The sequence below is a fragment of the Colobus angolensis genome, unplaced genomic scaffold (genome assembly GCF_000951035.1).
Source record: "Colobus angolensis palliatus isolate OR3802 unplaced genomic scaffold, Cang.pa_1.0 Scaffold4, whole genome shotgun sequence".
NCBI classification, from domain to species: Eukaryota; Metazoa; Chordata; class Mammalia; order Primates; family Cercopithecidae; genus Colobus; species Colobus angolensis.
The window spans coordinates 7174444-7188008 of record NW_012117376.1 but is presented as its reverse complement, the minus strand read 5'-3'; the positions used below and the strand labels follow the sequence as shown (position 1 = coordinate 7188008).

Genomic DNA, 13565 nt, shown 5'->3' with positions numbered 1-13565 from the left:
ACACGGGCCGCGCGCTTCCTTTGTGCGTCGAGCCCCGCCTCGCGCCCTCCGGAAGGCGGGTTAGGGACGCCCGGGGCTCAGCTTAGGGAGGCGAAGCGCCACGCCACGAGGAGGCTGCCCTGGCCCCCTGCGCAAGTGCTCCTTGGCGGGGCGGCCCGCGACTCACGCCTTGGACCGTTCACTCCCTAAGGGGCCTGGGGGGCTCTCGGAAGACTAATGACCGCCAGTCACCGAGAGCTCAGTTCGTGCCAAACCCAGGTCGCACTCTCCCCACTTATTGTTCACAACGACCCTACAAGTCATTCTCCTTCCTACTGGGAACCGAGGATCAGAGAGAAGTCATGGCCCAAGTGCCCCGGTCACACCTCTATGAGCGGCCTCGGGCTTGCGGCGGAGGCTGATTGAGGAAGTGGCTTCAGGCGGCCCGCCCTGCCTGACACACAGTTGGAGTTCTCTTCACCAAGCGCACCGGGTGAACCTGCGCCGTCGTGGCGAAGCGTACTCATTCAGCTCGCGCGCGAGGGGCTGCTGGGGTACAGAGAGGTGCAGCGTGACACAGTCCCCACCCTCGGGAGCGCGAGGCTCAGGAAGGTGCTGGACCCATGCCAGGGACTTCATTCTTGACTTCCCTCTATTCCCAACAAGGCCCCATTTTCTTGCCTGCGTTAGTATTCATATTCATTCCCTGCCTTTCTTCTCCCCCGACCCCTTTCAACTCTCAGGCCTCATCCTATCTTCTTTGTTTACATTTATTTTACATTCCCCGAATATTTACTTAACTCTCTTTCTCCTCTATTTTTCAAAATTTCAACCCCCTTTTCATTAGTATTCATATTCCCTTCTCCCCTGCCTCTGCATTTCTTACACTTATATTTTATAAACTAGAGTAACACAGGATTGTATCCTCAACTCCTGTTCCCTAACATGCGCACACTTTCCTGCCTCCCTTTCTTAATTAAGTTCCACCAGTTCTTCCTGGAATGCTCTTTCCCCAGCTTTGTATGTCCAGGTCCTACCTATCCTTTAAGGTCCAGACTCAAGAACAGCAGTTGGCAAACTTTTTCTGCCAGGGACCAGAGAGTAAATATTTTAGACTTTGTAGGTCATACGGTCTGTCGCAACAACTCATCTCTGCTGTTGCCGCAGGAAAGCAACCACAGACAATATATACATGCACGAGTGTGGTTGTGTTCCGATGGAACTTTATTTATGGGCACTAGAATTGGAATTTCAGATAATTTTCATGTATCATGAAATATAATTATTTTGATTTTTTTTAAAAAAAATTTAAAATGTAGAAATCATTATTAGCTTGAGAGCTGTACGAACACTGGCAATGTGATGGTTTTGGCCATTGGGCTGTAGTTTGCCAACCTCTGCTCTAGAACGATGCCTCGTCCTCCCTGAAATCTATCCTGATAATCTCTAGTTGGCAGTAACTTTTCCTGTTTTGTAGCTTTTAAATGACTTACCTCAAATCAGTCTATGGCATTTATCACATTTTATCTTCTATTGTAATTTTTTTCCTGAGCATTTTTCATCGTTCCCAGTAGACCTTCAGCTCTTGAGGTGGGGTACAGACTGTGTTTCTCTATCTGCTACCTCCCTTCCCACAGTGCTTTGCACAGAGCAGGCATTCACACATACACAGAATGGGCCAGGCGCAGTGGCTCACACCTGTAATCCCAGCACTTTGGGAGGCCAAGGTGGGCAGATCACCTGAGGTCAGGAGTTCGAGACCAGCCTGGCCAACATGGCGAAACCACGTCTCTACTAATAAAGTACAAAAATTAGCTGGGCATGGTGGTGTGTGCCTGGAATCCCAGCCGCTCAGGAGGCTGAGGCAGGAGAACCACTTGAACCCGGGAGGCAGAGGTTGCAGTGAGCCAAGATCATGCCACTGCACTCCAGCCTGGGTGACAGAGTAAGAATGCATCTTAAAAGACATACACAGAGTGGATATTTAAGTCTTGGGTGGTTGACAGTTATTTCCACTGTGTAAAGCTTACTTCTGTCATGAGATAGGACCTCAAGAGGAGGATGCTTGTTTGTATATCACCATGATTAGATTTCAGAAAGGAAATTTTGAGAGCTTTATGGAGAAGAAAGACAGGCAAATGTCAGTTCATTTAGGGGATTCTGGATTACAAGCACTTGAGCAAACAATGTTGATTACCACCGTTCTGGAGACGGCATGAATCCTCAGTGGGGTCTCGTATGATACTTCTATTAACAAATTGGTAAAAGGCAAATAAAACATGCTATATAATTTACAGGTGGCAAAGTTAAGCAGAGGAGTTAGTATAATGAATAGCAGAATTCAGATAGAAAAGATTCATGCCCCACCACTTGCTTTTTTCTATGCCTCAGTGGTCTTACCTTTAAAATGAGGATAAAAGTTGCTACCTCAGAGGGTTATTGTCACAATTAAATGAGGAAATATGTGTAAAGTCTAGCAGAGAGGGCTCAATAAATATTAACTAGTAACCATTACTGTTTTCTTGCTAGGCTGCAACTATGGGCTAAATTTAGAAGATAACACTTAACAGATGTAAGCAATTATATTTTGGTTCAAACTATAAATTATACAAGTTCTAGACTAGGGAGAGCTGGCATGACAGCAGTTCCAGGTAAGATGAAACCTCAGAAACAAAAATGAAACCCAGCTCTCTGGAATTCAGGTGACAGTGCTCTGTGAACAACAGTGTCATTCCTATAGCGTTGGAGAGTTCACGGGGGCCATTCGTGCACCATCCTGATGAAGGAAGGTGAGGGAGTGACTACGGTAGGAGTCAGAGTCATGGTGCTGCCCTTTCACAGCCACAGGACCTGGAGCCCCTCGGCTTTCGTTTCTGCCTCTGAATGATGGGGACAGTTCTACTTATGTCCTAGGGCTGTCGTGAGTGAGTAAACAACTTGGAACAGTACTCAGGTGTTCAACAAATTGTAGTTCCTCCCTACCATAAAACATGAATCTAGGGAACAGCCCTGCCCCTGAAACAGGCTTCTGAAGACTAGTAGCTGTTTATATTTGGAATTAATGTGCTTAATTTTGGGGACCAAATGTTAAGAAAATTAATGAAAAGGTAGAATGTAGATAGACAAGCCTGACCAGAATGGTGAGAATGGAGGTCTTGACCTGTCATAAGTAAAAAATGAAAAAAGTCTCAGATATTTAGCCTGGAGATTTTCTCATTTTTAATGGGGGGAGAGGCAAGAGACAGTCTGACAACTGTCTACAAACACTGTATAAGATGGATTCTTACAATTCACAAGACAGAATCATGACCAGTGCTTGCAAATTCCAAGAGAGCAGGTTTGACTTCACTTGAAAAGCAGCTTTCTGATAATTAGAGCAAATCTACAGTGGAATGGACTGCTGTTCAAAACCCATTCTCATCTGCAAGTGTGCAGAGAGAGAAGGGATGACCTCCTTCCCATCCTTTAATTTTCCTGCTGTTCTTTCTCCATATTCTTTTCCTTGATCCTGCTTCTGTTCCTTGTAGAACCTTTGTACCCTTTTTGCCCTGCCTTGTGCTAAGGTATTTTTTTCTTATTTCTCCATCAACTTCCAAACTCTTTTTCTCTTGGCTGTCCCCCACCCCTCCTCAGCAAACACAGCACAATGACTGGAACTGCCTCCCTGAGTTGCAGGTGGTCCATGGCTCAGAATGTCACTGAGATCTGGACCAACAGTGCTGTGCAAACTGGCAGAGAGGGGAAGGGAAGCAAGCAGATCTTTGCAGAAGGCGGAGGTACTGCCGTGCCTCTCCCATCCAGATGAAGGAACCCAGCAGAGTCTCCTGAACCTCAGGAGGGGAGAAGTCCACTTGTAACTGAGCCCGCACAGACAGATGGGGATCCCAAAGCTGAGCACAGTTTCCTCAGAGATGCTTCCTGTGAGCTGAACTCATTTGAGTCCCCTTCTGCCTCTCCCTGGCATTTCCCTTATTTTTGAGATGTGGTAGCTGTTTTGCCATATTTCCAATATCAAGAACCCCCTTTCATACCAAAGGAAGCAGAGAACTGTGACAACTGGCCACCTGCCTCCACTCTCCACTTGGCATATGTCTATGTGGATACATCTGACGCCAGTGACATGCAGGCAGGCCCCAGTGTCTGGCTCTAGAACTTTCACCTCTTCTTTCTCCACCCTCTTGCTCTAATATCTTCGGTGTCTCCCTTACTTTATTTCTGGTTCATCTTCTCACATCCCTCCTCTGTTTCCAACCCCCCAGCTTCCCTGCTTGTAATAGTTTGCCCTCCCATTGCAGATGCTCAAGTGAAATGTGCCAGGGCATTGCAAGAAAGGCCAACTTTCTCCCCTCCCCCAGAGCCCCACTGTGCTTCATACCGTGAGCTGGGGACGGCTGGATGTTAGGGCTCTTGGGTACAGGCAGGCCACCAGGCATGGCAGTGACAATAGCCTGCTGATGTGGTGATGGGCCAGACCGAGTCTCAGGCACACTCTTCTCCCCTGGTGCCGCTTCTTTCCAGTCATCAGGAACACACTGCTGGGGCTGTCAAAGGACAGGACAGAGAGAGGGGCCTCTCAGAAATAGCCTTTGCGTTCTTGGATACTTCCCTGCTTTCCGTGGAGCTTGGGAAGCAGGCAAGGACCTTAAGATTCAGTCATCTTCAAACTGGGGAAAGCCCTCTTTTCCTTCTTGGAATCCCCAAAGATGATTTCACCCGCCAGCCTACCCAGAAGCACTTCTTGAAGGGGCTGTGGGGTCGTCCGAGCTGTGGCCGCCCCGTGTGCTCCCTGGACCTTGGGGCTGGCTTACTCACCACTGGTGAAGCAGGCTGCAGTTGTAAGATGACGGCTGAAGTGTGCTGGAACCTGCGTTGAGGAGTGTGGGGCACGCCCTCGGGATGTCCATTCTGAGGCCCAGCATCAGGCGTGGGAGGGTGACACTGCTGACTGCCGCCAGGCTTGTGCAGGTTGGCAGTGGGACACTGGAGCGGCAGGGCGGGTGTAACCGGGCCTAGTGGCATGGCATGGGCCTCTGAGCTGGGCTGGTGGGCCACGCTTGGAGAGACTGAGGCGAGCTGAGGGTGGGGCTGAGCTTGGAGCCCAGGTCGTGATGGCTGGGGCGGTGGCTGCTGCTGTTGTGGCTGTGGCTGCTGCTGGATCACAAATTGGGGCTGCAGGTGCTTTGAGGATGGCTGTGGGAGGAGCTGGTGTGGCTGCAGCTGAGCATAAGCTGAAGGGGGAACGGCCAGGTTAGAGCATGGCTTGACCTTCTCTTTTGCTGTCTTCCAACTCTGCCCCTCCCACATCCAAATAAAAATGGCTTCCCAAATTCAATGTCTCTTGTTTTCATACCTTTCATTTTTCACCCTGAGCCTGGCCTGCTCATTGCCATGGCCTAACACATTCACTCTATTCCTGCTTTCCTCCTTTGCTGGAGGAACACTGGGCTCTTTGAGCTGTCCCCCACCAGCAAAGCTTAACTCCTCACAACTCAAAACTCACCTCTTCTGTGAGGCCCTCTTTGGCCATTCTGGCAGTTCAGAGAAATACTGGATTCTAAGTGTGGCATGCTGTCTCTCTCCTCCGCACCCTTCATCTGCTGTTCTCTGTACCTGCAACAGCTACAGCCTCTCCACCACCCAACCCAGCTCTGCATGGCTGGTCTTCATCCAGCCTCTGGCTCTGCTCAGGCGAGGCCATCTCCAGGAAGAGCCAGTAGACAATGGTAGTTATTGGATCCTGGCATCAGGCAGACCAGGGCTGGGTTACTGGTTCCCTCTGTTATATACCAAGGGACCTGGGACTAATTACTCTCTGGGCCTCAGGTTCCCAATCTAAAAATTAAAAATATAATTTCTGTACACAAGTTGTTAAAAGGATGAAATGAGAAGAAAATGACAGAAAAATGGCTTAATGTGCACAGCACAGTGCCTGGCACGTAGTCATTTTCAATCATTTCTAGTCATAACTATTATATCAGTCTGGTTTAGGTTCTCAAAGTATCCAGGGTCCACCTCTATCATAATAATGCTTATTAAGGTGGGTTGTAATTGTTTCTTATCTATCTTCCAGATCATGACGTCCTTGTGGTCAGAAACTTCGTGTATCTCTCTCCAGAACCTAACACAGTGCCTGACAGGAATTTATTTTTTGCCATGTGTTGCTATACTAGCTTTTCCCTCTTCCATTTTAAGCAGGCTGACTCTTTGAGGTGAGAATTCTTATATTTTTTAGTAATCCCTTCAGTGTCTAGCTCATGCCTTGTTTAGAGTAGGGATTCAGGAAATTCAGCTCAGAGATTGTCTTTACACAGATCACTCTCTGGCTAGTGCCAGGCCAGCCTAGGACGAAGCAGCTCAGCTGAATCTGTCCTGTTTAAAAACTGCCCTCTACAGAGACTTCCCCGGCTGGAGAGCTAGCCAAATGCATGGCAGGCCACAGCTGGAGGCCTGCAAATGGACTTTTACAACTAAAGCCTCGAGCCAGTAAGGATAAAGGCGAATTCTGGGTCCTGAGCTCACATTTTAAAAGGATCCTGTGATACAACGGATGCAAAGTAAGCAGGTTTCAAACTGAGTTAGGGGAGGTGCCTTCCTTCTTGAATTTTGTCTATTCACATGCAAGTTTTGAATGGTCTCATCCCAGCCTGACATGGAATTCCAAGCAGAATTCCAATAGGATTTGAAAGGACAGAAATAAGACGTGTTACAAAGGAAAAGCAAAATGGGTCTTGGTGACTGTCTAGTAAGAGAGAGACGGACTATGGATGGCCCACAGGGGTTTAATATGGAGGATACTGAATGACGGGTTTGGGAAACTTGGACACCAGTGTGATGTTGAGGGAAGTGTGTTGGGTTTGGGTTGATGGCAGAACCTCTGTGGAAATGCCAGCAGGCATTTGGTAATTATAAACTGTCCCTGACCCCAATCTAAGCTGTGTCTCCTTATCTCACATTGAATAGGTCAGAATTTAACAATCAGTCACTTTTGAGAAGGCTGTTGATAAGGCACCTGGGAGACACTGAAGAGGCCACAGAGGACTTTGTTAGGTGCCCACAGCCAGAACAATCTGCAAATGATGGGCGTCGTCACTGCAAATGCAACCAAAACTTTTTCTCCCTTAATGCAAAATCATGGATTCCTGCCCCTGGAATGTGGAATCATTCTTAGGGGCTGCCCATGTGAGGTGGGAGCTGGAGATGGTCCAGGTCAGGGAGGCTGAGAGGATCAATGGCATGCCCCAGTGCTTGTTGGCTGTGTGGCCTGAGACAAGGTACTCTTCTTTCTCAGGGCTTCAGAGTTTAATCTGTGAAAGAGGAGGTCTGGGCTAGGTGATCACATAAATCTCTTCCACATCTAGAATTTGATTGAGTGGCTATAGCAGGAAAGTAGTTTACAATTCAGGGTTAATAAGGAAAAAGGGTTACAGAGGGAAAAGATTCTGTATCTATACAGCATAAACATACATTTGTTTTCCCAAAAGACCGGGAAAGGGGACTGCTGTCCTGGCTTCTATTCCTGTGCTTCCTCTCCTATCCCATTCTCTCCCCACCCTGTGCTGCTCATGGAAAACTGAAAGCAATTGTTTTAGGATAAACCAGGCTACTATACACCAAGGGTGGAAATCAAGCTCATAAGGCTTGAATCAATTCATAGATCAGAGACCCCAAGGTATTTGGGGTATATATTAATACATCCTTAACTTTTTGAGATTAATAAAAACAAAGATCATGATTTAACTCCAGCATTATCCTGGATCAAAAAAAAAAAAAATCCTTTTGTTTAGAGTATTGCAGTAAAGGGTCTTCCTGATTCCAGTTTCTTCTCTCTGTAATCCAGCTTAGAGAGTGCAAACTAATCTTCCTAGTGCACAGATCTGATCTCTCACTAAAAACTGCCAGGGACTCTCCTTTGTCTATAGTTGTCTAAAGCCCCTGGCAAGAATTCAGGATCTCTTTACAACATAAACCACCCTTTTAATTTTTATTATTTATTTGACCCAAGCAATCTTTACTGTTCACTGTACCCTGTACAGAGTATATGCCTTTTCTCATACTGTCTAGAGTGCCACAAATCAAATTCTAGTCACCACTCTCTGGCCTTTACAGCTGACAGGACTTTCCCCTTTCTCTGAGATGACATTCAGGCCACTTTGCTTTGCACTGCCCTCAGAGAAGCAGTGTGCCCAGAAGTCAAGTATGAGCTCTTGAGCCAAAATGCTTGGATTTGAATTCCAACTCTGCTGCTTACCAGCTTTGTGACATGGGGTGAGTGAGTTACTTGACCTCTCTGTACCTCTGTATCATCATCTTTATTTTTTATTTATTTTATTTTATTTTTTTTGAGACAGAGTCTCACTCTGTCACCCAGGCTGGAGTGCAGTGGCCGGATCTCAGCTCGCTGCAATCTCCACCTCCCGGGTTTACGCCATTCTCCTGCCTCAGCCTTCGGAGTAGCTGGGACTACAGGCACCCGCCACCTCACCCGGCTAATTTTTTGTATTTTTTAGTAGAGATGGGGTTTCACTGTGCTAGCCAGGATGGTCTCGATCTCCTGACCTCGTGATCTGCCCGTCTCGGCCTCCCAAAGTGCTGGGATTACAGGCTTGAGCCACCGCGCCCGGCCATCATCATCTTTAAAATAGAGGTAAGGGTTATACCTGTCCCAGAGTTATTTCAGTAAGTGACTTATCTCTTTTAGTAGGCAGAATTTATGTGAGTCATTTGTTTCCTCCAAAATATCTTGAGTTTAGTAGATGCTCAATCAATATTGCTGAATGAATGAATGAATGACAGACAACATGGTGGGACTTGTTTATCCTACAAAATTTGTTCTCAAGGCTTCAAGTATTCAAGAAACAACTCTGTGTCCCAGAAATGCTGGAACTCTTGCCTCAAAGTATATGGGAGCTGCAAGCATACCAACTACAGGTGCAGGACTACTTATTTGTTCATTTTCCCAGAAGTCTACTATAATTGATTAGAGTTTGATGTTACCTGGCCTACAGGCAAGGAGAGTATGCCTGTGGGAGAGGAATGGCAGATCTTTTTGCTAACCACTACTCTTAAGGGAAGATATACTTTCAACCATTCATTCACTCAACAAACAATTTATTAAGTACCCACCACACACCAAGTACTATGGTTGGTACTGGCTAAAACATGGTCCCTAGAAGAGACTACAGTTTAGTAAGAGACAGATGGTAGACAGATACTCTCAGCATAATTTGGTAAATATTATGATAGGCGATAAGCACAGAATATTGAGAACATGCAAAAGGGGATTCAGCTTTGGAAGGAGAGCAGAGAAGGTTTCCCAGAGCAAGTGTTTAACATGATTCAGAGTTAGGAAGATGACAAAAGGAACAGCATTTGGGAAGACTCAGAGGCATAAAATACTGTGGTGAATTCAGGGATCTCCAGGTCATCATGTATAGTTGAACCCCAAGGTGTCTAACGGAGAGGAGTCAGAAGAGGAGGCAGTTTTTGGTTGGGTCTAAGTTATGCTAGCACCTTCTAGAGGCTGCTCATCCCTAAAGATGTTTCATGTGATTAGGCTTCAGGAGGGAACTAAGGTTGGGGTTGGCTCTAGAGGTCAGTGCTCCGCATACACAAGAATAGACAAGGAAGCTCCTTTTAGAAAACTCTAAAGCAATAGCCACACAAATTTTCCATGATGCATTCCCTCGGCTTGGGGTCAGGAGGAGTTTGATAGGGGAAGTAGAGCTAAGGGAAGTTTCCCTGTAAGAAACTTATAAAACGGTGTTGGGTTGCCAGCTGCAGGGGCACGCTATGATAGTCTGATTATGCTTGAACGTTTTCAGGCCTCTTCTGCAGCCCTCTGGAAAAACTACCAAATACTTGCTGTGTACAGGATTCTTTGCTAAGCAGCTTGGAGCATTATAAAATAAACTGTTACCTGCATCTCTGCCCCTAGCCTGCCCTTGGCAGAGGATGGCAGTATAGCATAAGTCGATAAAGGCATGGGTTTTAGAGTCAGTCAGATCTGGGTTTAAATCTTGGCTCTGACACTTAAATCTTGGCTCTTAGATAAATTGCTCAACCTCTCTGTATCTTGACTTGCTGTTCTGTAAATGGTGATACATACCACATAGTTGTTAGTATCAAATGGAATATTTTGTTTAAACCACAAAGAGATTCACTGCCTTTGCTCAACACTTGGTACCTAGTAGATGCTCAGTAAATGGCAGCTATTCTTAAAATACTATCTGTTACTGTGTGTTGCTTTGAACTTCTCAAAGAATTTTTATCATTTAAATCTCATTTATTTCTAACAAGAAGCCCATGAAGCAATTGAGAAGTATTTTTATTTTATAAGCAAGAACTGAGAGTAGTTTCCAAGTGACTTGTACAATGCAGTAAGTGAAGGGAAACTTGACTTCATTTGACAGGTGAGGCATGGTGCCTTGCATATTACAAGATGCTGATGGCCAAGTGAATAACAAGAGTCAGTAAGGATGACGAGTACAGCAAGCCTAGGAGTATTAGTTACAGGCAGTTGGGAATTCTGGAGGCAATCTTGGAGACATGGACAACAAAAGGGGATTGTTATGCCAGGAGGCAGGGAGGGAAAGCGCCAAGAAAGTCACAAAGGGGTAGGAGTCGGAGACAGAGACAACATCATATTTGCTTGGCCATAACAGAGGGTCTGCATGAGGACACCAGGAGCAGTCAGGAGAGGTGCAGTGGGCAGTGGGGGGAGGGTCTTGAAGGTCCCCCCACGGAGTCAGATAGTCAGTCAGAAGTCATTAACATGATATTTAGTGAGCCCTTACTATACACTAGGCATTCCAGCTGATCAAGGAGGACATAAAGACACAGTGAAGGTTTTTTTCTTTTTTTTTTTTTTTTGAGATGGAGTTTTGCTCTTGACGTCCAGGTTGTAGTGCAATGGCACGATCTCGGCTCACTGCAACCTCCCCCTCCCGGGTTCAAGCAATTCTCCTGCCTCAGCCTCCCAAGTAGCTGGGATTACAGGCATGAGCCACCACACCCAGCTAATTTTTGTATTTTTAGTAGAAACGGGGTTTCACCATGTTGGCCAGGCTGGTCTCAAACTCCTGACCTCAAGCGATCCACCTGCCTCGGCCTCCCAAAGGGCTCGGATTACAGGTATGAGCCACTGTGCCGGGCTACAGAGAAGGTTTTTAAACAAGAAGGAAATAACAGTCTCTGAGGGAGATAATTCTAGCAGTTGTGAGTAGGATGTCCTGGCGATCAGTTAAGCCTCATCCCATCAGCAGGCCTTAAGCAAAACAGGAAGCCAAAACAAGAGGAAGTGTCATCAGAACCTGGTGACAAACTGGTGACAAGCTGGGTGGTGATGGAGCATGGGAATGAGGGAGGGTTTTCTCTGTGCCAGTCACTTGCGCAGGCCATCTCAGTCATTTACAGCCTGTGGGAAAGATAATCACCTCTGTTTTACAGATGAGGAAATGGAGGTTTACAGAGCTTAAGTAACTTGATCATAGTCATTAAACTAATAGGTGATGAAACTGGGGTCTGAAACTAGGTTAACTCCGAAGCCCACTGCTTTTCCCACTGTAACACTCTGCCTCCCTGGTGGCTCTGACACTAACAGGCTGTGCAATCTTAGATAAATTGCTTAACCTCTCCGGATCTAGACGTGCTGTTCTGTAAATGGTGATACATACCACATAGTTGTTAGTATCAAACGGAATATTTTGTTTAAACCACAAAGAGGTTCACTGCCTTTGCTCAATGCCTAGTAGATGCTCAGTAAATGGTAGCTGTGAAGTCAAAATAACTCTGTGAGTCTGGGGTGCAGGAGGACCTTGCAACTGTGGACAGTGCTCAGGATACAGTAGAGGGGCCCTTTCCAGAGAGGAAGATGCAGGGTTTTTGTTTTACAAATTCTCCAAATTAAAAAAAAAAAAAACTTGTATGCAGGTGGGGTGATGTCTATCCTATAGACAGCTGAAATGTATGGGGAGAAGGGAGGAGGACAGGGATGGATGTGTATTAGGAAGTCACTGGCAGACAGGTGGTGGATGTCTGAAAGGTATGAACCAACAAACTCCTTTGTGAGTGAAACACAGGCCACAGGACTGAGTTTTAGGAGACCCACAGCTAATGGCAGAGGGCAAGGGAAAAGGAAGGAGGGTCCCACTTACACACACAGATGGTCACACGCGCACACAGCCACTCTGGGCTTAGGTGCTTCCCAGTGCCAGCTGAGATCCTCCTCTTCCTGTTCCATTCTTGAAACTTACTCATTTTTCAAAGCACAACTCAAATTTCTGCAGCCCCCATTAGAATTTAAACTCTTGTTCATCTAATATCCATAGTGTTCAGCGTAATGTTTGGCACATAATAGGTGCTAAATGAGTATCTGTTGAGCCACATAATTAAAGGGACAAATGGTTTGGGGATGACAGTGACTCTGAGCCATACCTCTTTCATTTGTGAAATGGAATAATCACCGTTAAGATTAAGTGAGATATGTAGGTAAAGCATTTAGTACAGTACGTGGAACATGGCTGTTCTTTAACTGGTAAGTATTATTATTAGTCCACAGCAACCGGGGAAATAGTCTAATAGAAGCCTAGGATGAAGAATTTTGGGAAAGAAGAAACGTCCACCAAGGCCAAGTCCCTTTGTGTGTCAGTCGGCTTTCTCTCTCACACATACACACACAGGCTCGTATGCACAGTGAAAGATGTTAAGCAAAATATAAAGCTCCTCCACTGATAGCCTATATCATCTGGATTTTTCTCCCAACATAAAAAGAGATTCTTAGTCATCTAAATTTGGTGCTACAGTGGATAGTTGAAATGACCTCCATGGCTGGTTCCACGATTTTAACATCAAAATCGTTGGGGATTTCTAGCGGATGACAGTCCCTCCTGTATGCTTTGGTTTTTATTGGATTCCCTAGGTAAAAGTGTGCTTGCAGTTTGGAGGCTGCTTTGGGAGGGAAACAGGGTGCCCAAGAATCCTAGAATCAGCAACATCGCATTGTCCAGCCTATCGCAGACAGAAATCACTGCTCCTGCACAAAACGCTCTCTGTGTTCAAACAAAGCAGCTGTGTGGCCTTCCAGCAGAGTTCTCACTCCTCAGCTGAGACCTGAGGCGGGCTGAGGATGCAGAACAAAGACCTGGCATCTGAAGGCCCAACTGGGTGAAAGGGCCCCAGCTTTTCAACAACCCGACAGTTCCCTTTTATCACAGCGTGTCCCTCCCGGTCAGCAACTTTCTCCTCACCTTTGGGCCTGAGTGTGCACCCAAAGCCCAGAGTTTATCCACTAGAATGAGAACTCCAAAAACCAAGTCTCCTATCTGGGGCTGTGGCCCACTTCCTTAGGACTCGGCTTCCCTGGAGGCCAGGCCCAAGGGACCCCTGCTGCCTGCCCCACTTCTGCCCTCCGTTGCTCAGTCCTGTCAGTGAGAAGGGCAAGCCAGCCCCTTCTCCTTCCCCTCCAAAGCCCAACCTCTTAGGCTCTGTTCTCCGCCCCTTACTCCCCTCCCCCACCTGCTCCCCCACCCCTTTTCTCGGCATAAGGGACCTTTTCTATTTGCAGAGCCTAAAGAAGCTGGTTGCCAAGG

The 13565-nt window shown here is 46.6% G+C and overlaps 1 protein-coding gene across 2 annotated transcripts in view; it reads right to left on the bottom strand.

Moving 5' to 3' along the window:
• Window positions 1-13565, bottom strand: part of PHC2 (polyhomeotic homolog 2 (Drosophila)) — a 112125-nt gene that overhangs the window by 27053 nt on the left and 71507 nt on the right. For both annotated transcript variants that reach the window (XM_011955380.1, XM_011955379.1), the window contains exons 8-9: window positions 4792-5207; window positions 4355-4520 (exon numbers count right to left, since the gene is read on the bottom strand). In XM_011955380.1, the coding sequence (XP_011810770.1) occupies window positions 4355-4520; window positions 4792-5207 (582 nt within the window). The remainder of the gene's footprint in view (window positions 1-4354; window positions 4521-4791; window positions 5208-13565) is intronic.